The sequence below is a fragment of the Pleurodeles waltl genome, chromosome 3_1 (assembly GCF_031143425.1).
Source record: "Pleurodeles waltl isolate 20211129_DDA chromosome 3_1, aPleWal1.hap1.20221129, whole genome shotgun sequence".
Taxonomy (NCBI): domain Eukaryota; kingdom Metazoa; phylum Chordata; class Amphibia; order Caudata; family Salamandridae; genus Pleurodeles; species Pleurodeles waltl.
This window is the reverse complement of record NC_090440.1, coordinates 1,549,429,729-1,549,456,669: the sequence shown is the minus strand read 5'-3', so window position 1 is coordinate 1,549,456,669 and position 26,941 is coordinate 1,549,429,729. Positions and strand designations below refer to the sequence as shown.

The 26,941-nt window shown below is 42.8% G+C and overlaps 1 protein-coding gene across 1 annotated transcript; it reads left to right on the top strand.

The window, feature by feature from the left end:
• Nucleotides 1-8,245: 8,245 nt before the first annotated feature.
• On the top strand, nucleotides 8,246-25,597 carry DAPL1 (death associated protein like 1). Its single transcript, XM_069225131.1, has 4 exons — nucleotides 8,246-8,403; nucleotides 15,860-15,956; nucleotides 24,738-24,801; nucleotides 25,376-25,597. The coding sequence occupies exons 1-4, from the start codon at nucleotides 8,346-8,348 to the stop codon at nucleotides 25,493-25,495; spliced, it is 339 nt and encodes a 112-aa protein (XP_069081232.1). The 5' UTR covers nucleotides 8,246-8,345; the 3' UTR covers nucleotides 25,496-25,597.
• The last annotated feature ends 1,344 nt before the right edge of the window (nucleotides 25,598-26,941 follow it).

Here is a 26,941-nt window from a genome sequence, read left to right as displayed (position 1 = left end):
CATTACTGTTTAGACTCAGAAGTGAGAAGGGACGGTCATTCTGTCATTTTGTTGAGTGTTGCAGGATTTCTTGGTAGAGCCTGACAGGCACCCACCTTCGAGTGCGGTACTGTTTTGGGATTCTGTTCAAAATGTGAGGAATACACAGGTAGATGTATGCATCTGAAGAACAAGTTTCTTACCTTTGGTAATGATTTTTCTGGTGGATACAATTTCTACCTGTGGATTCCTCATGGTCCTGCCCGCCTCCCCATTGCATGTCTGGTTATACCAAGAATAATATTAATTAGTTATATGAATATTGTATATTTGCATTTCAGGAAATATATATATATATATGTATATATATATTTTTTTTTAAACAAGGTTCAAATGCTGGCACTCCAAACAACGGATGTGTTTATTTAAACCAAACCATCCTTTTCAAATTTCCAATTTGACTTGCAAAAACAAGGCAATGCGTTTCAACCATCACAGTCTTCATCATCAGCCCAAAGAAAAATTCAAAATCGATATTATATATATATATACTGTATATATATATATATATATATATATATATATATATATATATATATTAGTGTATTGAGTTCGCACATGTTGTGCTTGTGATGTTGGTATTCACCCGTTCTCCTCAAGGCACGGTAAAAAAAAGTGTGTGAAACTGACATCAGCACTCCAGAATGAGCCCTTGTTGCGGGTTTGTTTGATCTTAAGGTTGATATCGTTGACGAGTAGTTTATCTTGGTAGAAAAGGTCCGAGTATATGCGACCTAGGAAGTCGAACTGCCTACTGCCGCCGGCAAAGCTCGCTCTTTTTACAAAACCCTGATTGCGGCCATCCAGCGCAGTAGCTTCAAAATGACCGTAAGTATCTTTGTAGAAGAGCCCCGCTGAAAGCTGTGTGTCCAGGGCATCGCTGCTGTAATTAAGAATACTCGCAAGTTAGAGAAATCAGGTCTAACTCAGATTTAGCGCATTCACCCGATGTGCAACCTACGAAGGCCATGTTTGCAGGTTGATCGGCTTTTAAAAAAATATTTACGTTAGCGACCCTTCTCTTCTTCTTTTTCGAAGCTCTCTTCCGACTTACGGATCTTCGTTTGTGAGCGCCTTATGAAGATCAACGTCTTTTTTATAGGGGGCTGGCAGGCCCCTGCGCTTTGAAGCACTGTGCTGCCTGTTAACAGGTGTGTGAGACTTGTACACCAACCCCGTTCCTTCTTGAGGTTGCTTATTCATACGTTCAACAACCGCAGATGTCACGGAAACCACCACATCCTGAAAATGTTTGTAGCAGCCGCTTTAACATGCGGTTTTGCAATTTCATAGCCTCTTCTCAAGAATGGCACAGCTCTTCTAAACAAACTACGGAAGAAACCCCCCAACCATACCCCATACATAACCGGGCCCCTTGAAAGTACGGCAGCGGGCTCCATATCCAGCCTGGTTTCTGTAATAATCCCTATACATAGAGGGGTTGCCGTACGTTTTCATAATCACCACGATGGCTCGTTAATAGTCGATCTCGCGTCACGGTCTTAAATTAAGCTTAACAATAATTTTCCCGTACTTAGAGGACACCGGCTCAGCCTGATCGTCGTAGATCATGATCGTAATGGTGTCAAAATGTTTTTTTAAATTGATAGGTAGTCTGGTTTGTTGTATTGTATATTAACCATTGTGTTTTGTGTTATTTTCACCCTTTACCTGGACCCATCTCAACAGCAGTGAATAACTATCCCCTATCCTCTGCGACTCTACAATATCACTATACATGTACAGTGTATAGAAACCACCGTTAATATCGGGGTAAGACTGGTCCAGTTCTACATGACTTCTGATATGCTGCACTGTTCCTAAAACCCTTTTTAATTTATCCGAACAGTTAAACACCGCATTACGATTTGGAGCTTCAAGAAACATCTTCCGTCTAACGTTATCTAACACTAACTAACACTAATATTCGCACACATTGGCTATGGTTTTGTTGATGGCTCCGACCACCGAGGTCACAGACAGGTAATATCTGTGAGGAAACCAAATATGGATGTTCAAAGCGTCCTGAGCACGCTTTTTATTAAATACAAAGTTGTACATTGAAAACGTATCCCATGTTCTGGGGTTTTGGATTTCTGTTAGGGCTACCTCCCAATCACCTTTCAGGTCTACGGGTTCAGCCAATTTCACTGTGCAATTAGAAATTTTATTGTCAGGGAGCATGTCCTTTGAGGCGTTGAACGACAGAGTGATACAAAATGGCGCTACATCCATCTTCATGTCTACAACGATCACCCATCGTACTCACACAACCTAAACGAAACTGGCCAGTACACAACTGTTAAATTTCTCTGGCCACCCCCGCCATTTGACAAAAACCTGTTGTTAGCACTGCTACCTTTCCCTTTCAGAATCTTTTCAACCTTGTGCAGATCATTAGATACCTTCTGTGGCTCCTTCTTGTAAAAGACACCTGACACCTTTTCCCCCTCATAGTCCTTTGGCCCGTAAATATATACATCCTCTTTACGCTCCACCACTATGAATATCTTGTCACTAAAAGTCTGTTGGTAGCATTTCGTAAAGACTCCTTTCAGTTTTGAAACCCTAACATGGTCACCTTCTTTTAAAACTGGCTTCTTTACATCTGCAGTGATCCGACTCCCATACACAGTTCACCTTTAACGAATTATCTGTTACGTCTACGGGGGCCATTTTGATGGTTCTGTGGTAAGTGGCGTTATAAACATTTATGAAAGCCTGTAGAACATCCAAGTACCGGTAGGTGTTATAAGCCATGAAATATCTCTACATCTTAGACTTTAGGGTTCTGTTAAAACACACTATAACAGATGCTTTTACCTCCATGTGCATTACAAAATGTTTAGCATTATGCTGCTTTAACAGTTTCTGAAATGCTTTGTTTAAAAATTATTTTCCTGCGTCTGTTTGTAGTTTTTGAGGAGTTATCCCTTTCCTGAAGATTGCTTTAAAGCCTTCAGTTACACCAGAACCACTTTTATCACTTAGCGCTTCTGCATAGGCGACTTGGACAATACATCTATAACCGTTAATATGTATTGAGCACCGTTATTATGCTTTGTTAAATCTTGAAGACTGATTGTCTGCTTGCCATTAATAATCTACTTGCGCATTAACTATGGTAGGTCTTCTCTTAAAATGTTTCCTGGCGGGCTTATGGAGGGAATACGCCTCTTCCCCAGATAATCACATCTTCACCAGTGCTCTGTTTACTGGTTCATTTTCAACAATAGCCCTTATAAACAGTGCTTTGGCACCCCCCCCCCCAGGCTACCAACCACTCTTGTATCGCAATAAAGCTTCCTTAAACCATAACTCAACATGATGTCATCTGTTACAAACCATGAAATGAAAGACACCAGTTTTGTGTGATTCCATTTTATTAAAAATAAAAAATATTAGCATGAATAAAACAATATACTTTACATTTTCGAGATACAGATCTTATGGTGTGGTATTGTTGGTCTTTAGTCTGTCTTTTGACTATGTGTACATACAGGGAGTGCAGAATTATTAGGCAAATGAGTATTTTGACCACATCATCCTCTTTATGCATGTTGTCTTACTCCAAGCTGTATAGGCTCGAAAGCCTACTACCAATTAAGCATATTAGGTGATGTGCATCTCTGTAATGAGAAGGGGTGTGGTCTAATGACATCAACACCCTATATCAGGTGTGCATAATTATTAGGCAACTTCCTTTCCTTTGGCAAAATGGGTCAAAAGAAGGACTTGACAGGCTCAGAAAAGTAAAAAATAGTGAGATATCTTGCAGAGGGATGCAGCACTCTTAAAATTGCAAAGCTTCTGAAGCGTGATCATCGAACAATCAAGCGTTTCATTCAAAATAGTCAACAGGGTCGCAAGAAGCGTGTGGAAAAACCAAGGCGCAAAATAACTGCCCATGAACTGAGAAAAGTCAAGCGTGCAGCTGCCACAATGCCACTTGCCACCAGTTTGGCCATATTTCAGAGCTGCAACATCACTGGAGTGCCCAAAAGCACAAGGTGTGCAATACTCAGAGACATGGCCAAGGTAAGAAAGGCTGAAAGACGACCACCACTGAACAAGACACACAAGCTGAAACGTCAAGACTGGGCCAAGAAATATCTCAAGACTGATTTTTCTAAGGTTTTACGGACTGATGAAATGAGAGTGAGTCTTGATGGGCCAGATGGATGGGCCCGTGGATGGATTGGTAAAGGGCAGAGAGCTCCAGTCCGACTCAGACGCCAGCAAGGTGGAGGTGGAGTACTGGTTTGGGCTGGTATCATCAAAGATGAGCTTGTGGGGCCTTTTTGGGTTGAGGATGGAGTCAAGCTCAACTCCCAGTCCTACTCCCAGTTCCTGGAAGACACCTTCTTCAAGCAGTGGTACAGGAAGAAGTCTGCATCCTTCAAGAAAAACATGATTTTCATGCAGGACAATGCTCCATCACACGCGTCCAAGTACTCCACAGCGTGGCTGGCAAGAAAGGGTATAAAAGAAGGAAATCTAATGACATGGCCTCCTTGTTCACCTGATCTGAACCCCATTGAGAACCTGTGGTCCATCATCAAATGTGAGATTTACAAGGAGGGGAAACAGTACACCTCTCTGAACAGTGTCTGGGAGGCTGTGTTTGCTGCTGCACGCAATGTTGATGGTGAACAGATCAAAACACTGACAGAATCCATGGATGGCAGGCTTTTGAGTGTCCTTGCAAAGAAAGGTGGCTATATTGGTCACTGATTTGTTTTTGTTTTGTTTTTGAATGTCAGAAATGTATATTTGTGAATGTTGAGATGTTATATTGGTTTCACTGGTAATAATAAATAATTGAAATGGGTATATTTTTTTTTTTGTTAAGTTGCCTAATAATTATGCACAGTAATAGTCACCTGCACACACAGATATCCCCCTAACATAGCTAAAACTAAAAACAAACTAAAGACTACTTCCAAAAATATTCAGCTTTGATATTAATGAGTTTTTTGGGTTCATTGAGAACATGGTTGTTGTTCAATAATAATATTAATCCTCAAAAATACAACTTGCCTAATAATTCTGCACTCCCTGTACTACTACACTTGCTACATACGTTACTTGGTGCCTTGCCGCTAATTGACCTCAGCGTCACAAGTTTTGCTATTTTTCTAGATATACACTTGATAGCTCTAGACACGACTTTCCTCTCACCCCTCCTATAACTTTGTACACACAGGATACTGACAGCATTCATAAGTTCATACAGTTCAAGGCCCGACAATACTAAACCCTTCTTTGTGAAATAATCATCTGTCAGAAGCTCCAAGGCTGTGTGTAACGTGATAGTCTGCAAGTCTTAACTCACGCATACGCCTTTTGTGCACGCTCCAATACTTTTTGGCTGTGGGCATCCAGGCGTTGATACACCATTCGGCTATACATTCAGGACTGTCACACATCATCGTAGCTGGCGGCTCAGAAATGTTCAAATAATGCAGAGTACAAGGGTGTATTTCAGCTATTCTTCCTTTAATCAGCACATATACCATTCTGCCAATGCATATGTGTCCGGGGTGTAACTCATAGGCATATTGCACCTCGACATTCTGATCAACGTCCTAAAGGTAAGTATTACGTTAAATAACAGCATGATGACCCTCTACCCAGGACTCTACATTTTTTTAAACAGTTTTTGCTGGGCTAATGGACCGATTCTTCTATTTTTAAAATGAACATCACACAATCGGCTTTATATAACCCTTTCTATCATCTTTCTATCAAAATATGTACACAACCCCTGCATACGCTTGAGTTTTGAACCTTGTTCATTTGAGTTTTGGATCCCTTTCAGCGCTGTTGCTACAATCTTAACCATATTGGGGTGCACATTTTTCTTTTACTCGGACATCCCATAGATAACTCTTAACATTTTATACACCTTGCATGGGTCTAGCCTACTACATAGATGTGTCGAATTGTTCTTGGTGTGTACGACTCATACAGACACTTGTGAGCCTCCTGTTGCAGTTCGTTAATTTTATTACCATAACAAAGATTATAATAGTCGCGTTTTACACGTGTTCACAACAGTCGCTGCAAAACTTTTAAGAGGCCATACTGCGTCTTGCAGGACACCCTTATTTTCCTTTTTGAAAACACCGCCATTATAGGTACAAACACAATTCTTACACTGCTCTTTGTTCTGGCTTGTGGAACTTTCAGACTGGTTTGAACAACATAAGCAGTAAAAATTTACATCGTTAACCTTTGATGATGACTCTTCTCCGACTGCGCTTTTTGTTGATGTTTTCTATGATTCAATCAGAAACAAAAACATACTATTAGTTAAAGGTAACAAAATATACATATATATATATGATATATATGTCTGTATCATATTTTTTATTAACCTTTTCATTTTCTTGACACACGGCGGCACCTCTGAAATCTTGAAAATTGCACAGATCCGTTACTGTGTAACCGTCGTCGGTGTTTAGACCCGGCTGCTGCACGATAACTGTGTCCGATGCCTTTTCCTCCAGAAACCCCATATCTTCATAGACAGGGGAGTTGGGAGGCGCTATAGATTCTTCCACATCATCAACGTCGGTGAAAATGTTTCCAACACTTAACTCTTCGCTCAATGCATCGCCGCCACTGCTGTCGCACTTAGTAGGGGATATCAGCTGCAGTAAATTCTTGAGGCTGAGTTTTTCAAGCCGATGGCAAAGATCCTCTTGAACTTCCGTAACATCGCACCCCTCTTCTTTAGGAAGGTCCTGCTGCTGCAGAGTGCAAACTTCACTCTCTTGCATGGCTTACTCCTGGAAGCGATAAGGAGGCTGGAACTCAAATATAGCCTGACACTGAAAGGTCAATGTCCAGCATGGGTTATATATCTTAAAGGGCCCTATTAGAGGAGGTAGTTATGGAATTAAACTCCAAAATCGACTGTATGATTCCAAATCCCCATTGCTCCCCAACAAATGTCTTGTGGTGTGTTTGTGCACACAGTGTCTCTGCGCAGGCAAAGTGATTCAGTGCACAATGATTCTCCATTGATGCAAAATGTCTACAAACCTGCAAAGTTTCCTGCGAAGTGATAATGGAAAGTTGCCCATCCTACACAGGAGAGGTTCTGCTATTAGAACTGTAAAACACATTTTACCGTTAAGGATGCTAATAAGGAAAACAAAGAACACCTAGTGAAATGGCCGTAAACCGGCAGTGAACTGACCTAAACCCGCAAGTTACAGAGCACCAAAGCCTTTAATAAAGCCCGGCTCGTCTGGCAGTTGCCAACTCGAGCTAATGGTCAGTCTGCCATTCTAGTGCCAAAGCTCTCACCAGCAGCTCTGTTGCAACAGGCTTTAGCTTAGCGCTGGCAGAAAACTACACTTTCATAACCAGTTATGTAACTTCAGCTTCCATTAACGAATGTAATTGTTCTACTTCTAATTCAAAACAGGTGAACTACAAGCCCAGACCTGCCTATCACATTAACACTGGGACATTCACTGAAGGCAGCTTGTCAGATATGTGGCGAGAGAGTTCTCTGACTGGGAAAACCGGGGCCCTGTTATTTACTGAAAGCCAGTGTATAGAACGGATGTCGGAGGGTCGCCACTAATACGAGTTTTTTTAGGGATATGACGAATATAATCAATAAACACTATCTGGATCCTCCAGGTGCTGGAAACCAAAATAGGTCATGGCAAAAATCTTCAAAGCATCCCCCACTAAGGGAGGCAGTCACTAGAATAAGACAAGTAAGGATGTATGGTTAGGCTACTGCAGCCCATACACATCGTAAAGCAGCCCAACTAGACAGAGGCGTAACGCAAAATGATGCCCCCCCCCGCAAAATGTGACGAGGGTCCCCTAGTCTCGCATACATGACGGATTTCTAAACGCCTTGGGCTGAATGTACCCCCTCCCCCGCCGAAGGTCTTGAGAGGTGGCCTGCACCTCAAGGCCTCCCTTACTCCCCGCCTCTTGATCTACAGTTCGCCAGGGAAATGACAGCGACAGAATGGCCAATCCGGCCCTGACCATGTTACAGTCAGCTAGGTGCTCCTGCTGAAGATATATGTTTATTGTTCTTCAAAACGTAAACAGTAAGCGGGTGGAGTGAAGCGTCCCTAACGTACCCAAAAAACAGGGCTTAGGGAAAAGACAACTTCTGCTAAAACGGCTCTCTAGCCGCACGCCCCTGTGACGCGATGGTACCGCCCACACCAGAGCCTATGATAAGTGAGCGCGGCTCTCTCACTTGTCAACAAAGCTCGGAGAAGAGAGAGAAGCAAAGCTGAGAGAAATTTGAATTGTTGTCAGCCATGAACAGACAGACCAGGAGCAAGCTGTGCTCACTTAAAGGCGGCCACCCACCCGCAGGTAGGTAGTCCTGCGCGAGACACCGCAGCCAGCAACGGACGAGCTGCTTAATGATTTAAAATGAGGGCGAGAGTTCCACTGGGGAAGAGGGGCGGGGAGTCGGTATCGTTGTTGTTGTTATAGCTGCATTCTAATTCATGCGACGTCGCAGAATAGTGTGGCACTTGAGGGATGCCAATTAAAATGGGGTTGGGGTGAATACGTGGAAGAGTAGTTCAGTGTAGCAGCCTTTTGTAAGGTTGGTGGTTCGTTACTTGGTCTAATTAAATAAACCTTAAATTGTCCTGCACTGAAATTGTCACGCCGTGGTACCCTTCATGGGTCTTGGTACTGGGCTTTTAGGTCTCTTACAGCGGGTCTGCCAAGTTTCTTGGGTCTGTATGGTTCGCTACTCCTTTCTTTGCATTCTGGGAAATGTAGTCCCGATTATCGCATTATAAAGATATGGATGTTAAGTACCAGATTTGTACGGTTGTCGGGTAGTATTCTGCAAAACTAGGCTGCAACGTGATAGGCTCATTGGAAACGGGTTGGCGATTGGCGAAGATGGGAAAGGACCGATAATATGGCCGATCAAGTTTGAATTCGTGCTTTCTATAGGTAGCCCAGACTAGCTCAGTAAGAAGCAAGTGAGATATCACCGCCCCCCTGTTTCCCACATGCTCCGATTGAAATAATGGTTTCTTACGCAGTAGTGATTCTTATCTCACTTTGCATCTAGTGTTGTAAATAACAAGTGTCTTCACCGACCGACAATCTACATGCACGCGAAGGGTGAAAGGCTTGCGTTGACTTGTGGCCTAACGCAGGATGTAATTATAAAATGGAAATTCCCGTAGGAAGTGGGGCGGGGAACAGGATGCGGGTTATTTTGCGCATCCTTTCTTAGCAGCGGTCTGCTGTGAGAGGGATACCCATGTGATAATGTATCTAGCTACCCTTTCACTCTCTCACTCACGCAGAAAACTGACTGGGAGCTTCCGTGTTTGATGATGGACCCGAACTAGAACCAGGCCCGAGAGGCCTCATTATTTTAGGGATTCTAGTCGTTAAGGGACGAGCGTGCGTTGCCTCCTCTAAAATGTCTCACTATCAAACGACCAGCAACTGGCAGCGCATTTTTAGTGACGCATGTTACCAGAAACCCGGGGTCAGGCCTTCTCCCTTGTTCACTGCCTGCTGCACTACCTCAAGCACCGAGAGTATGTTGATGACCACAGAAACAACATAGTTCTAGTGTTCTTGATCTTAGGTTTATTGTAGTAGGGTATTCAATCTATTGGTCGTTTGCAGTAGTTGCTGACCTGCAACCCAAGTATTTCATCCTCTGGGAGTATGAATACGGGGACAGAGCACGGTGCATTCACTAGTTGAGTTAGTTCGCAGGTTTCACTCGTTGTTGATAAAGGTTCTAAGATAAGGATTATTTTAAATGAGCATGTTGTGGGCTCACTAACTTTTCCGCGGCACATTTTCACCCTGTGCACGGTTGAATATTTGCACTGTTACAGTAAATTAGTGTGCGTCGTGGGAATGGGAAAGGGGCCTCCCCAGAACTCACGAGAAATACATTTTATATCGCTATGGGTGTAAAAAAACTATTCTCATCCGAAAGAAAATAGTCTAAAATGTCGAAATTGCAATTATCCTACAGGTTTGTATTTATGCACTCCTGAATAAACACCGGGTGCATTTACAACTGCAGAAAAAAAAACATTTTTTTTTTCTCATTTGTAACTACAGTTCAATTCACATATAAATATTTCAGAAGTTTGCCTTGGGAACTGCAACATTTAAATGTATTCATGCATCCATTTAAAGCAGAGGTCTTCAAACTGGGGGGCTGGCCCCCCGAGGGGGGCCTCAATAGATCCGGTGGGTGGGGTGGGGTGGGGGGGGGGGGGGGGGCGCCAAGCTCTGGCCAAAAGAAGCATTACACAGATAACAGTGTTTTTGTTTTAAGCAGAAACATGTTATCGCACCTTTTTAAAAAGGTAACAGTACTTAACTGCAGCGTTTAAATACGCCTGGACATATTTAAACATAGCCATCTTTATAAAATAATTGTGAAAAATTCTGAGGCGGGGCCCAATGATTTATTTTTCAACTGTGGGGGCGCAGCATTAAAAAGTTTGGAGACCACTGATCTAAAGTCTAAACGTTGTTAAAATTATGGCGGGAGAAAATTCCAAATCAAGGAAGAACAGCCTCGTAGACCAATTCAAGACGTTCTGTGAATCTGTTTTCTATTAGTAAATTCTGAGTGAAAGTGGCCTTGTAACATTCAATGCTTTCTCTTCCAAAGACTGTCCTGGAAGGAGGCATGTATCCTGTCTGAGAGTCAACGTTAGTTGAAAATAGGATAGAATGTAACATGAAGCAGGAGCGCTTAGTGATAGTGAACCCTCCTTGACAAATGCTACGATGTAGTTTTGTTTTTAAACCAGTTTCCTTTTCTGATCTAAATCCATGCCAACCATGATGGATGCATTAACATAAAGCAGAGAATTACATATCGCAACACTGAGCTTTACGAAGGAGCTAATGTGGGCTCTGAACTATATCGTGCATGTAAATTGAACTTGAATTGGCAGTGCCTTGACTTACAAGTGTAGGTTCAGGAGTGGTAATAACAAAACATAAATTTACACTTTCAAACGGCTTTACTACCAGGTGCGATTGTACCAATGTGGTGTAATTTCATGTGTGAGAATCAGCTGGAAGTGCAACCAGAGTGGCTATTGACTTAAAAATTAGACTTCAAATAATCTTGCCACTGTGTGCAGATTCAGAAAGTTCTCTTAAGCCACATTTTCTCCACGATGGATACATCTTTACTCCTTCTCAAGGGAAGGAGTAAATCTGTATTCAGGCTAGGAATGGGAGGACTACACCTGTGAGAACTGGTAAGGGAGAGGTTTTTTTTTTTTTTTTTTTTTTTCTCCCCATATGAAAGAGGAAGTGGAAATTCTGAAACTCATATTTATTTTGGCAAAGGATTTAGCCAAGTGTAAAGCTGCACCTGTTATATTTAAGGATGTGTAAATATTTAATTGTCACAGTTTTCCACAAGTACTCTTGGAGTTATTTTAGTTCCAAAATCCTCGAAAATGTAGATGTGAACTTCTGGAGTATTTTTTCAAGCACCTGTAGAAGTGTGTCCTGTGTGACTACCTTTCTACAGTGTAGAAGAATACACTGACTGTTATCTTCTGCTAACCACTCAATCAACATGTATACAGTTGTGAACATATACAGAGAGCAACAAACTAACTCCATGCCGCAAACTAGTACAAGTACTAATTCTGCATTGGCAGTTGCCAACGTCCACAGGCAATAGCAGTGCTGCTACAGTCAAATCAAATCATTAACATTTATAAAGCGCACTACTCACCAGTGCGGGTCTCAAGGCGCTAGGGGGAAGGGGGGGGGGGTTACTGCTGCTCGAAAAGCCAGGTTTTGAGGAGTCTCTGGAATGCGGGGTGGTCCTGAGGCTGGTGGGGAGGGTGTTCCAGGTCTTGGCTGCCAGGAAGGAGAAGGACCTCCCACGCGCCGTGGAGTGGTGGATTCGAGGGACGGCAGCGAGCGCGAGGCCCGAGGAACGGAGGAGACGGGTGGGGGTGTAGAAGCTGAGGCGACGGTTGAGGTATTCCGGTCCCTTGTTGTGGAGGGCTTTGTGTGTGTGGGTGGGAAGTCGGAAGGTGATCCTTTTGCTGACTGGTAGCCAATGCAGGTGTCTCAGGTGTGCGGAGATGTGGCTGTTGCGGGGTACGCCGAGGATGAGGCGGGCCGAGGCATTTTGAATACGTTGCAGGCGTTTTTGGAGTTTGGCGGTGGTCCCAGCATAGAGGGTGTTGCCGTAGTCCAGGCGGCTCGTGACGAGGGCGTGGGTCACGGTTTTTCTAGTGTCGGCGGGGATCCAGCGGAAGATCTTGCGGAGGGTGAGGAAGCAGGCGGAGGACACTTGACTTGCTTGGTCATGGTGAGAAGAGGGTCCAAGATGAAGCCGAGGTTGCGGGCATGGTCTGCGGGGGTAGGTGCGGTGCCGAGGGCCGTGGGCCACCAGGAGTCGTCCCAAGCAGACGGGGTGTTGCCGAGGATGAGGACTTCCGTTTTGTCAGAGTTCAGCTTTAGGCGGCTGAGCCTCATCCAATCTGCGACGTCCTTCATGCCCTCTTGTAGGTTGGTCTTGGCGCTGGCGGGGTCCTTGGTGAGGGAGAGTATGAGCTGGGTGTTGTCGGCGTAGGAGGTGATGATGATGGCGAGGGGGCTCATGTAGACATTGAAGAGTGTCGGGCTGAGCGATGAGCCTTGAGGTACGCCGCAGATGATCTCGGTGGGGTCTGAGCGAAACGGTGGGAGGTAAACTCTTTGAGAACGGTTTGAGAGGAAGGAGACGATCCAGTCCAGGGCCTGGCCTTGGATCCCGGTGGAGCGGAGGCGGGTAATTAGGGTGCGGTGACAGACTGTATCGAAGGCAGCCGAGAGGTCGAGGAGGATGAGGGCGACTGTTTCACCGTTGTCCATCAGGGTTCTGATGTAGTCTGTGACTGAGATGAGGGCGGTTTCAGTGCTGTGGTTGGTTCGGAATCCGGCTTGTGAAGGGTCGAGCAGGTTGTTGTCTTCCAGGAAGGTGGTCAGCTGTTTGTTGACGGTCTTCTCTATTACCTTGGCGGGGAATGGGAGGAGCGAGATGGGGCGGAAGTTTTTCAGGTCACTCGGGTCAGCCGTAGGTTTCTTTAGTAGGGCGTTGACTTCGGCGTGTTTCCAGCATTCGGGGAAGGTAGCAGAAGAAAATGAAGAGTTGATGACGGCCTGGAGGTGCGGGGCGATGATGTCGTCGGCTTTATTGAAGATGAAGTGAGGGCAGGGGTCCGATGGGGCGCCGGAGTGGATAGAATTCATGGTGGTTTTGGTTTCTTCAGTGTTGATGTGGGTCCAGTCGTTGAGGGTGATGGTCGGGGTGTGGGTTCGGTGGTGCTTGGTTGGGTCTGGTGTCCGAAGCTGTTGTGGAGGTCGCTGATCTTGTGATGGAAGAAGGTGGCGAGGGAGTTGCACAAGTCTTGTGAGGGCATTGGCGCTGGGGTTGGAGAACTCTTTGACGATGCTAAAAAGTTCTCTGCTGTTGTGGCTGTTTTTGTCCAGTCTGTCGGTGAAAAAGTTCCTTTTGGCAGCGCGGATCAGGTGGTGGTGTTCGCGGGTTGCGTTTTTGAGGGCGGTCATGTTGTCGGCGGTGTGGTCCTTGCACCAGGCCTTCTCGAGGGTGCGAAAAGTTTTCTTTGAGGGTGTCCGAGAACCAGAGAGGTTTTCTGGTGATGGCCTGTTGATGCATGCGTCTGAGGGGGGCAAGGTTGTCTGCGCAGTTGGAGATCCAGTTCGAGAGGCTGAGGGCTGCGTCGTTGGGGTCGGTGGTGAGGGTGGGTTAGTTGACAAAATGCTCTTGCTTATCAGTCTCTTCCTTCTCGCACTGACCTTCAGGTAAGAAAAGATGTGGTGTGGAGGGAAGTTCCCTTGCAAATGCGCTTTCATTTAATCCAGATGGAACTTTGTGCTTGGCTGAGCAAGACTTTTGAATCAACAACTCATCCTGCCAGCTAAACTGGAGAAGCACCACCTCTTGCATATTGCTTTTTCTCATCAAACAAATTGAGAATAAAGGCCACGAGAAGTCCTAACCAGCCAAAATGGATGGTTGACTTACTTAAGTGGAAACACTTACTTTCTCCCAGGTACACCTTATTGGAGTCCAAGTTATTACTTCAAAGTGCAGCTACTCCATTTCTGCAAAGGGTGGCAGTGCTTGCTTTATTACATTTTACTCCATCTAGGTCTGTTGGTGAAAGGTTTTTGGTAAATGAGTCCAAAGATACGTTTTTGTAATCGTATAGCATCAGTTCATGCCTCAGTCTACTCTTTATCTGCTAGTCTGAGGCCCAAGGCCAGCATCCCTGCAATGCATGGTCTCTCTGCCTGGTGAAATACTAGAGTTTTGGGGACAAACACTTCCTCCACAATGTTCCTTCCTCATTTCCCCATCTTGTTTCCTCGTCTTATTCCTTCTCTCTTGTAGTCCCATCAGTGACATGAAGTACTTTTTAAAAAGATGCAAGTGCTTTCCAAATTTTCAGTTTAACAGAAAATGCCAACCATTATGAAGTAAATTGTAATAACTCTGAATGCTCACACTTGTACTTAAACTCTGCTTATTATTTATGCAGACTGAGAATGATCCCAAACATATTAATCAGAATTAAGTTATTAATGGAGGCAAACTCTGTAAGATTGCTAGCTGCAAGTAATGTAAGGAATGGATGGCTCATTCTCAATGCAGCCCCTTACACTGTACTGGTGTACTGAGTTCTATGGAATAGAAAGGTGGACTTCAGTACACGGTTAAAAGGGTCAGGAATTTGCAATCCATGTTTTGTAGAGCGTATGAATGAATTTTATGTATAGTCCCATTCAACTACACTTCAAGTCTGTGGCAAATTTTGAGGGGTCGATCACCTCAGTTGGTATGCCTTGTCCCTGTTCCTTTTTGCTTCCATGATTTCCCTTCCATGTGACCTGCTGAACGTCTGTTGGCCAAAGTGATTGTCATGAAACCAACCTTTAAACCATCCTTGTGATGAGGGGAGGCTGTTAGCCAAGCATCATTAAGCTAGCGAAAGGTCAGACCTTGAAGACTGACTTAACACTTATAATTCTACAAATAACTATTTTTGCCTCTACAAAGAATCTAGAGGTGACAGAAGGAGATGGGGCAGCAACCTGGGCTCACTGGGGAACAAAAAAGTGAAAATATTTGGGTAGGCACTAGAAAAAGCTAGGTTAGATGGGAACCAAGAAAAACGCAAGGTTTTGCCCCACCATACTTCAACATGTAGTGCCATACCACAGCACACAGTGCCTTGCTTTGGTAGCGAACACTACATCTATCAAGTAGTGGGATTTGGGGGTTAGATTCTGACATAGAAGCCTTCTGTCTCTTTGAGGCGGTCAATACGACTTGATGTTTAGATTGTTTGTTTGTTTGACTCATTTAATTTCAGATTTGTTGCAGTAGGACTACTATGATTAATTAAATCCTCGTCTTCAAGGAGGACGAGAGCTGTTATTTTCAGCCATTCTGCTGGAGTGTGAGAGTGGCTTCAATTTATTTTTCTCAAACTAGTTTTTTTTTTTTTTTTTTTTTTTAAGATGGAAGCTTTGTTTCAAGTCTCATTTGACTAACCTGCTTAGCCTTGGATTAACAAATATTTTAAAATGGTAGGAACAGTGCATGCTAATCGTTTACTTAAAAGCATATTAAATATTTATTCTAGGACTTTAGTACTAATTATCAGTGTTTATTCACTAACATCACTCTTGAAACTTACCGATTTAAAGTCTAGCTGTTTCTTTTACTTAATTTTTGTAAAGTGCGGCCTGAAAACTGTAGTTTTTTTCACACTAGTTAAAGCTGGGAAGATGAGAGTTTCCAAAAAACAAGTAAACGAAGAAAGTGGACACATTGAGAAAAATGTCAAGAAAACCATTACTGAAAAAAACAGGTATGAAATAAGCAATGACCTTCATTCCGTTGGCTTCGTATGCTTTTTGTCTGAGATTCCCAAATTGGTTATTTATGGAAGAACATGAAAAGCGACGCTTGTTTCTGGTTAATACATCTTCAAGGCACCTGACCTGCATTCTTTATCAGCAGTGGTACAGTCTAAGCACTTAGTTGTAAGCATATGTTTGTTGGCTTGGAATACTATTTTGGTTTTCTGATCTTTTGAGAAGTGGTTTTGGGCCCACTGCCTGACTGATACAACAGAACTGCCGGTGGAAGATGGCTGTCCAGGCTAAAGATCATTGCTTTGGTTTGTATCGCAGTGAAAACACAAGCAATAGAATTGCATTGTTGCTTTAGTCAGTGCAGACTGGGAAAACACCGTTGCTTTCAGTGCCTTCAACAGTGAGGAGATTAGTAAATCTATGGTTGGGAATCTGACTCTTAAAACATTTTGAAGTTGCTTGCGTTCTTATGGCAACTATTGGAGATGCTAGGCCACAAAAATTGGTCCTCTCCTCCTAAATAAAAACCTAATAAAATAATTGGATTATGTAAAAACATACTTTTTTTTTAATGAAATGCTCCCCTAGGTTACATACTTAAAATTTCTTCATGTATGCATTTTTTTTTAGGCTTTATCAGCTAATTATGGTTATTTCATCATTGGGTCCATAGGCAGCCAATCATGCTGGTTTGCAGACAATCACAGGAAGTACTGCCTCTTGCGTTCAAGTTATGTAAGTTGACTGCTGATTTTAGCTAGTTTCCCGGACGTCCATGCAGACATTATAGCGATCCCCAGACGTTCCTGAGAGCTTTGTTTTTCCTCATGCATTCGGTGTGGCCCTCGCTAATCCTGTTGCTCATCAGACTTCTGTGCCTGCTCCTCTTGCCTGTATTGGCCTTATAGTTGTTCATTCATGAGCTACTACTTGAGCCCGAGATGGTACGTGCTGATAGATCACCTGAAATAAGCTGGATCTTCCAGAATGGCTCCAAATGATTTCGGTCTTAACATTTGTACTTATGAGATTCGGTCTCTGGACCCAATTTATGTTGAAGGCTTTTCTTCCCATTTTCTAGGTGCTCTTCCGTCTTCCAAAGGGTGGGGGAAAAAAGGGCATAGCTGACTTTAATTTCATATGTGCTGTCTGTTACGAAAAGGTCTATTTCACCTTATTTCCAGTTTCTTTAGCTGTCATCTAAGGGTGTCCCTGAATTGGTGGTGGGTAATTTTTACAACAGTGTATTTGATTGATCACGCAGTATGTTGGTTTATGCACTAGACACACGCCTTCTTGTGCCCAATTCATTCTAACTCTATTATAATTTAAGGGGGGAGTTGAACTGTATTATCCAGGTCTGCCTTTTTGTTGGCTAAGTGAACTTGAGGGATTATAAATACAGAAGGAACAGGTATACCGCATTTACCATTGTGAGCAATGGCGCATGGTCCATACAGGCTGCTAATGCTAGGTCCAAGATGCCCTGGAATTGCCTGCTGATTTATTTTTATTTTTTTATTTTTTTGGTGTGTTTTCACACAAGCTGGTCAGTCGTCTGGTTAAAGAGATGGTTGACATAAAGCTAGAGGACTGTCCTCCTCCACATTTTGGAGGAGATCTGTAGGGCTACACCTCTAGCTGCCTCCTCCAGACGGACAACTTATTTCGGAAGCAGCTGCTATGCCTGCCTGCTTTCTTCTCAACAGTGATTATACTTAGCGGTTGGTTTGCAGTTTTTGGAAGACCTGCTCCTCATAACAGCCTTATCACTGTAGTTCTTTCTGTCCAAATTCCAAATTGGAAACTGGTTTCACGAAATCAGTAATTTCAGACTGTCTTGCTCTGGACCATGTTTTAAACATCCAATGGCTTTTATATCCGTCAAACGTTAGTAGCTCAATTTAATATACCTGTTCTCCAAGAACCCCTTCAAACCTTGACCCCTGATAATTTTCCAAGGCAGCATAGTAGAATGTGTGCTGAGTTAAGGAAGTAGACTATGGTCTATTACATGTCAGCTGGCCTGAAGGAGGGTTGTCAATATTACTAATCCTATGTGACTAATATTCAGCATTGTGTTCTGCTGTCTAGATGAGCTGTGCCAGCATGAAATCCTTTGGCGTTCCAAGTAATGAAGGTATGCCCTTGTGATGGGCACGCATAGCACTCAGCACTTCATGCTTTTCTGTGGTTTCTACAGGCATCTGAGGAGATGCCACTTTAAACCAATCTTCCTGGCACATAGGATAAGAGACTGTTAGAAATGGTGTCTCTAGTTGGCAGTCTGTTTGCACCTTGCCCAAGTAGGCACCTTCACTCTAGTCAGGATAAGGGAGATACTCACTCAGATAACCCCTGCTTGGTAGCTTGGCATGAGCAGTCAGGCTTATCTCCGAAGCAATGTGTAAAGCATTTGCACATAATGCACAGTAACACAGTGAAAACACTACAAAAGGACACCACACCAGTTTTAGAAAAATAGCCAATGTTTATCTATTTAAAACGAGACCAAATACAATAAAAATCCAACGTACAGTAATAAAAATAGTAAATTCTGCAAGATTTACTCAAATACAGTTCCTTGATCTCAGTATCTCAACCTGGGGCTATTCCGGCGTCTTGAGCAACAAAACCAACAGTTCAGGCCAGTCGCGGGCCAGCTACAGTGTCTGGAAGACCCACACACAGTACCTTGGATTTGTAGGGCATCAAGATCCTTATGGTGAGCTCCACAGAGCGGCGTCGCAGTGTCTGTTCCAGTGTCGGTGCAGAAGTTGTCGGGCCCTTGAAGTTGCAAGCCTTGCGTATCGAACTCCAGGATGAAGTCTGGTGTGCTGGCATTGATGGCGTCGGGGCTGCGGTGCGAAGCTGGGCGGTGCAACGCCCGGAGCCCACCGGTCACGGTGCAGGCAGCGGCTCAATGACTGCAGCATCGGTGAAATCAGGGGTGCGGTGTGAAGCTGGGCGGTGCAACGCCCGGAGCCCACCGGTCACGGTGCAGGCAGCGGCATCATCATTGCGGAAACGCTGTCATCGGTAGATCCCAGCCAGCAGTAAGGGACAGGGCAGTGCTTTGTGACCCTCACGAGCGGTGTCCACAGGCCACCGTGCCAGCATTGGTGCTGGTGTCTGCAGGAGTGGCGGCATCTGGGAGGCCCAGGCTGTGGTGTGAGCAGACTATGCCGGAATGCGGGGCTCGCAGTGGCTTGGTGAAGTCGTCTGATGGTGTCTGTGAGACCAGGGTCGTGATACGAAGTGGGGCAATGCAACTGTGCAACGTCAGCAGGTCGCGGTGCAGGCCAGTGGCTTCTTGGTGGCGGCACAGTGATTTTTCCTCTTGAACAGCACAAAACACAGTTCCCAGTGCTGCAGGTCTAGGAAACTGAAGTCTTTGTCCCTGAGACTCTAAAGGGAGGCAAGCTCTACTTTAAGTCATTGGAGAACTCTCTCAAGCAGGACACACAGCAAAGCTCACCCTTTGCAGTCCTTTCAGACAGAAGCAGCAACTGCAGGCCAGTCCAGCAAAGGGACAGCACTCATCCTTCAGCTCCTCTCCTGGCCAGAGGTTCCTCTTGATTCCAGAAAGATTCTAAAAGTCTGTGGTTTTGGCTCTTCCTCTTATACCCCTTTCTGCCTTTGAAGTTTGCAAACGTCAAAGCAAAGTCTTAAGTGTTTGACAGATCCTTCCTTGGCCAGGCCAGGTCCCAGACACACACCAGAGGGTCGAAGACTGCATTGTGTGAAGGCAGGCACAGTCTTTCAGGTGTGAATGGCAACTACCTCCCTCCTCTCTAGCTCAGATGACTCCACAGAATATGCAGGCTACAAAGGGGTTGTGCGTCTGTCTAGAGAGTGCAAAACAGGCCAACTGTCAAACTGACAGACAATCCACAAACTGGCAGAGTCACAGAATGGTTTAAGCTACTTTATAAAAGTGGCGTTTTCACGCAGTTTGAAAACCAACTTGAATAAAAGATGTATTTTTAAATTGTGAGTTCAGAGACCCTAAACTCTACTTTTTTTTTTTTTTTTTTTTTTTTTTTTTTTTTTTTTTTAAATCTGATCTCAAGGGGAATCTGCGCTTCAAGGATATTTAAAGGCAGCCCCCATGTTAACCTGAGAGAGAGGCCTTGCACAGTGAAAACCGATTATGGCAGTATTTCACTGTTAGGACCTATAACGCCCACTAGTATATGTCCTACCTTAAACATACACTGCACCCAGCCCCCAGTACTACCTAGGTCCTACCTTAGGGGTGCCTAACATGTAATAAAAGGGAAGGTTTAGGCCTGGCAAATGGGTACACCTGCCAAGCCTCATTGGCAGTTTAAAACTGCGCACACACACTGCAGTGGCAGGTCTGAGCCAGGTTTACAGGGCTACTAATGTGGGTGGCACAACCAGTGCTGCAGGCACACTAGTAGCATTTGATTTACAGGCCCTTGGCACCTCTGGTGCACTTTACCTGGGACTTGCCAGTAAATCGGATATGAATAAACCAATCAACAGTACAATTTACATAGAGAGCATATGCACTTTAGCACTGTTTAGCAGTGGTAAAGGGCCCAGCGTCCTAAAGCCAACAAAATGGTCAGAAAAGTTAGGAGGAAGGAGGCAAAAAGATTGAGGATGACCCTGCAAAAAGGGCCAGTTGCAACAGAGACCATAAGTCTGCATTAAGCTACCTTGTTTGTACTTGATAACCCATTTGTGTTTGACAATACAACGTGGGAAAAGGATGGTTTGAAATGAGGTTGTTTTAACTGGTTTTAAAATCAATGTGTATTTTAATCTGTATGCACCTTATTAAGAAGGCAATCTAACTCCGATTTAAGGCGGGCCTAAAATGTGGTTGTTTAACCAACACTTCAACATTTGTGGGGTGGGTGTGTTTGTTTTTCAATTGCTGAAATTATGTTCATGCTTCTATGACTGTCCTTAATCTGGCGAATACATTTGTTGTTCACTAAACCAATTGCTGATTTGCAAACCTGATTTTTGCAACTTGTATATCCAGTACCAGTCTTTCCTCAGTCTAGCAAATTAAATGGAATCCCTTTTCATGAAACTGAGCCATCTGAAAACCGAATTCTTTCTCCTGTTCTTTACTTACAAGAGCTTCCTGTTCGAAAATAGCAGCTGCTCTACATCCATGAGGCATTTGTCCATCCCTTGTACTGTGTGCAGTTGGGACCCAGCCTACCTGTTATCTTTGCACTTAATAAATTGTTTGTTGTACCACCCACTTTGATGTAATGCAAAGCATGCCTTCTGTTCCATGTATAGGGCATGGATAACTCGGGGTTGAGTATGCAATACAAGAATGCATACATACTTGCTTAGCTTCAGTGTGGACCAAAACCCTGCCCTGAATGACCACACAGCCAAATGGACTAAACCATACCAACTCTACCTCCTCAGCAAACCAAAATCTACCATCCCGCTCCCTCTCCAAACGGGCCACTTATACGCTTTTATCTAGATGGAGTGGCAGTACCCTTCTTGTAGGGCATCAGAAATTTAGCACTGCGCATCTTTAAGGTACGCTCTACGTTGTTTGTCTGATAGATGCAGAAAAAGAAAGCTGATTGTCTTACCCCCATCTTACAATATCAACTAGGTGTTTCCAGCCAAAGGTAACTAAAATGGCATGCATAAAGCATTTCATACCAATTTGACCATCCAACTCTAGACAGACAATGAAAAATAGAGTGCAAAATTTCCTAATTCTAGAACCCCTGAAAGCCACGAAAGACTTAACGCATCGCCTCCCTCTTCCCAACTGAACTTCATTGTATATTGGCTGTTTATTGTAATGATAGTTGGGCCACTTGACTGTGAAGTACTGTAGCCTGGTGGCTGGGTTCAAGCTACAGAAATAATTCAAATAAATAACTGGACCTGGTATTTCAGAGAGTAAGTTTCTCACAGAAGTGTTTCTTCACATGATATTCGCCCACTACTTAAGCCAAACATTGGAACTCCCCTTACGAAAGCAACAGATCACTTCAGGTTCAAGGTAGCACTTAAGATTTGGTTGTTTTTGCTTAACGTCAGTCCTGTCTCTGAAGTCAGTCTCTGGGCCACAGCACCCTTTGGAAGCTGTGTGCTTGCATAATATTATTAAAACAGAAGTTGAACTTAGTGAAGGCCTGCATTTTAACGAGTTTTCATTTTTCCTTCTTGAAAGTAACCCTTTGCCAGTTAGACAATTCTAGGGCCATACTAACAACTAATCATGGTAAGATTATTAGGTGATGGAGGGGGTGCTGTTGATCAGGAAAGAAACCAGTGTTCTTCAGTAAGTAACTCGAGCATTGTTGTGCCCCTACGAAAAACAACTTATAAGCAATCTACTCACTGGCAGATGACTATGAAATCAGTTTTTAAAGAGGACTACGTTTTTCTGCAAACATTTGCCAAATTCTCTACTGTTGGTTAATCTGAATCTGCTTAATTGGGTATACGAATTGATATCTTTAGTATTGGTTAACCCTTTTTTTTTAAATTGAGAAATAGAGAGTAGGCTTAAATGACATCTGTTACTTTTTTTTATTTTTTATTGTGTCCATCTTAACAGGATGTTGACCAGATATTCTCTTTTGGATTTTCTTTTTTTTTTTTTCTTTCCCTGCAGTGTCTTCATTTTTGATTAATTTGGTTGCTTAGTGAAAAATGGGATTCTTGCTATTTTGCTTGGGTGTCTGGCGCTATGGGGTCAGATTCAAAGGAGAAAGCATGATAGGTGGACTTAATTCCTATTAACTTGTGACTGGTTCTAGGAATGTTAACTGCATGTTTACACTACTGTTTGTTAGTGTGCGCCGTTTTTTGTTTTTTTCATAGCCTGTCCTGATTTTTCTGTTTGGCCAAAGACTTAATTTGGCCAGCAATTCCAGGGTTTGATTTTGTTTGAAGGATGATACTTTTTAAAGCTTGCTGTTTGTCAGGTTCATAAGTAAACAAACACTTACCATTAGTGCCAAAGAGGGCGAACATCAACATTTGGTTCTGCTGGTCAGACCAGTTCTTATGGGATTATGGCACTCTGACTCCGTAGCAAATAGTGCAACCAGAATTGCCTCCTGTCCTGGAACCCCAAATTTGGTACCAATGCAAAATCGCTGGATTGCCAGAGGTTAGTTTTTTTTTAGGCTGTAGTGAGCGGAGGTGGAGGAGGGGGGGTAGGCAAAAGACTGAAGATTCAGGGCTCACTCTTGAATATTGGAAATTGATACAGGAACTCGCACAGAAATAACAGTCCGTTTGTTAGTAAAAAAATAAAATAAAAAAATAACTAGAAGGGAACTGATGGTCTAAAATATGGTTTAGTCACCTTAGCTAATGTAACCCAGCTTTCCACCAACGGTAGTCCTTTGCTTTTTAAAAATAAACTAATTAGCGAAGGCAGTGCACTCTGATCTTGCATGAAGTGATGCTATGTGAATTACCACAGTGCTGTCATATCTCCTACTTTAAAGAGAATGTAAGGTTTATCAACACTCTGAAGTTGTCGTTGACACTTTTACTTAAATTAAATTACTTGTATTTTTTTCCCGAATGTAAAGTTGTTTTATTTTGTAAGTGACTCAATGACATTTTTAAAGGAAATAGTGGTACTTGGTGGTGTTGTATTAAAAAAAACTGCAATATTTAAGATGGTGTGCTATTATATATATATATATATATATATATTTTTTTTTAATTTTTTTTTGTAGTCTGTTTTCCTGTCTGCACAAAAGCTTCACATTCTTAACATTGCCTCCTTTGCCATTTTCTCAAAGTAGATGGTGCCTGGTGGAAACACCGAGGCAATTTTTTTTTTGGCCACTTCCATCATACAGCTGCATACATGATCTAACTTAAAACTATACATGCACTTGCTTAGCCTACTCTAACCTTCATGTGCAATCACACTAACATAACTGTTGGATCAGGTAAACAACTGATCTTTACCTTAATCAAAATTAGGTGGTGCCAAAAAGCTGTTTGATACACTTTATAAAATGATTTCACAAATCTTTTCAGTGACCCTAGCCAAAATACAAGGCTAGTTGGGCCATGGTAAATCTTGAGTGATCCTGCTTGGGTTTCCTCAAACTTAGAAAAGTAATGATCTCCGCCAGGTGTCTTTATTAGATACAGCATGGACACTTCATATTGAGGTCACAAAGCAGTCCTCATGAGGGTAGGTAGAGGTCTGTCTGGGCCCTGCAAATGCTTGTTTTCAAGTAACAAGTAGTTTAAATGTTTACACTTCAGCAGAATTTCCGAAAATACCTCTCTACTGGGACATTAGATAATTTGGTAGCACTGGTGTACTCTGCAAATGATTTTCTTTTGTCTATTAAAATGTATAGAGCGAGTCTAATGTTAATCTATGAAACTTTGGTATCAGTTTGAATTGGCGAATACCTGAAGTCTAGTACTTGATGGGATTCCTTACCAATTCACTAACACTCGGTGATGCTCCTTTGGGAAGCCATTTGGAGACATGACAGATGACTTGCTGATTTATAAGTGCAGTTACAGTGAAGAAATGATATATAAAAGGAAGCTCATGTGAACGATTACTAAAGGGTAAATAAGCAAGAGTTCTCTTGTGCTGAACCTTAATAGTTTCATTCTGCTGTTCAGCTTTCCTTTTCATAGCGGTGTACAAACTGTAAGGACATAATTTAAGTTTGCTTTCCTAGGTAACCAGTTTAGGACTGCAGTTTTTGGGTAAGTGAATCCTTTCTCTCCCAGTAACTATACTCTTTATTTTGCAGTTCAGTGACAAATATTGGCAGAATGCAAGCCATGAATATCCTTTTTGGAGGCGAACTGGAAAAAGTAAGTATTGGTGACTTGCAGGTTCTCAGAATTGCCTTCCTTTCATGAATTATAAATCTAGTTTATTCAGTTTCCTCAAATTAGGAAACTATTCGCAAGTGTAAACTAGTTATCGAATTAACCAGTTGGTTTTCTGCTGTTTGTTTCACTTGTGAGCAAATCTACTGGGGGGGGCGAGATCTGGAAAGCCTACAATCATGTAGGTTAGTCTGGATAAAATCTGGAGATTTACTGCAGTGAAGGGCAGGAGTACCACCATTTCAGGGTAGCAGTGGAACACTAACAGTTGGCATTGCAGTGGGTATGGATTGTACCACGTATATTTTCCTGTGGGGGAGGGAAACGTTTGTACACCTGAGAAGGCCATTCACGTCTGCAGAGTGGAATTGCACGTGCGCAAACTGTTTCTGGTATCCTTGAACATCTCTACACTACAGGCAGTGTGCGTTATCTTCCATAAGGAAGACTGAAGAGAAATACCCTGACACAAGTGTTCTTGACTATTTGCTCAGATCCCTTAGTTTTGGATTGTGATTTGGGCATGTATATTTACGGGAATATTTTTATCTTGCAGCTCAGCCGAGAATTTCCACTGGCACCTGCACAAATGGCTGATCAGAAGCCACGCCCTGCGTTGGACAAGAATTTACTGCCGAAAAAAATTTACCTTCTCCATCAGCCTCGTAAATGCTGAATTGTAAAATGTGTATATACACACTGCTGGGTGTATTGTAAAGAACCAAACCTGTAACATAGTTTTGTACTTGTTTCATGCAATAAATATTTTCCAGCACTGTTTTTATTTTATTTTTTCGATGCTGTAAACCTAGCCAATATGTTCTAAGTTAACATGTCGCTTGCGCTGATCCAGTCCGACCCATAAATATTGATTCTGCTTGTTTCATACTGTAATATCACTGTACCATACTTTTTCCTATAAGCGTTACAGATTTTAATGCTAAAATGGAACCAATCTTAAATCTATGGGGCAATTAAAAATTACTCTTGACCACAATAGCTTGTTAACTAAGACAATCCTATTTAGGGTGAGATCCATTATTCTGCATTTGCAGATGCGGTTCAAAATACTGATTTAATGAAAGTGAGCAGAAAAAAGTGGTTTTGCTTGAGCAAAAAGCCATTACAGCTTATTTTCCTTTGTTTTTCAAGCATGTGCCAAGTCAGTTAACTTGCCCAAATATTGTGCGTTATATATAGGTGGCATTTTTCGGCGTATGGGGGTGTCTGGTGTGACTTTTGCATGGAGAATACTGGTGTACAAGGCAGCTGCAGTAACATGGTTATGCAATTGGCTTACTTTATTTTATTGTTACTGCGTTATATATTTGTGTTCTATTTGACATATGCAGCTTTAGAGGTCTGCCATTACGATAATTTGTGTAGCTTTTTGGAACACTGCTAGGAGAAGGCTGAAGGCAGCCTAGCTCATTGGTGTTTTGGCAATGTGTGCTTTGTCATCCTGCTGCCCCTCCCGTCTGGGGCTTGTTAGGACCGCAGGTGGAACCAGAAACCAAGTATACTGGCCATCTAGTAATGGGGAGGGGGGGGTATTTTCTACACCCAGTCCTGGATCTCTAACAATCGCTCTCTTCCTTATCGACTTATATATATATATATATATATATATATATATATATAATTTTTTTTAAAACTTTTTTTTTTCTTCTCTGTGCCCCAGCAGCACTGGTTCAGCAGTTACATGTCGTCAGCCATTACTCCCAACCAGCTCCATTTTAGCGTGGTTAGTATATCTGACCAGACCTTCAATGGAATCTATCCTTTTAAGGCAGCCATTCGTGTTGACATAGGTAGTTGAAGGACTCTTCACGTGTGTTCTTTTTCTTTTTTTTGTTGTCTTCCAGAAAAATAAACTTTTATGCCCCCTTATAAAATAAACTGCAGAATAAGTCCAATAGTATTGGCTCCTCCTGTAAGCATTCAGTTATCAAGTGCTATAGACTAGATTAGTGACAATGCTAGAATCCTAAAAAACTATTACGGGAACACAAACTCGTAACAGAGTTTCTGCTAAAGATAAGCAATATATTGTTCCATTTGAGTACATGATTTGATAGAAAATACTGGACTCTTAAACATTCAGCAGTACTCCTTAACTAGG

What these genes read in the sequence shown, in the direction of transcription:
- DAPL1 (XM_069225131.1), top strand. Translation starts at nt 8,346, where the DNA reads ATGAACAGACAGACCAGGAGCAAGCTGTGCTCACTTAAAGGCGGCCAC. An exon ending in AGGCGGCCACCCACCCGCAG is followed by an intron (nt 8,404 to 15,859) that starts GTAGGTAGTCCT and finishes TTTTCACACTAG; the next exon opens with TTAAAGCTGGGAAGATGAGA. An exon ending in TTGGAGGCGAACTGGAAAAA is followed by an intron (nt 24,802 to 25,375) that starts GTAAGTATTGGT and finishes TTTATCTTGCAG; the next exon opens with CTCAGCCGAGAATTTCCACT.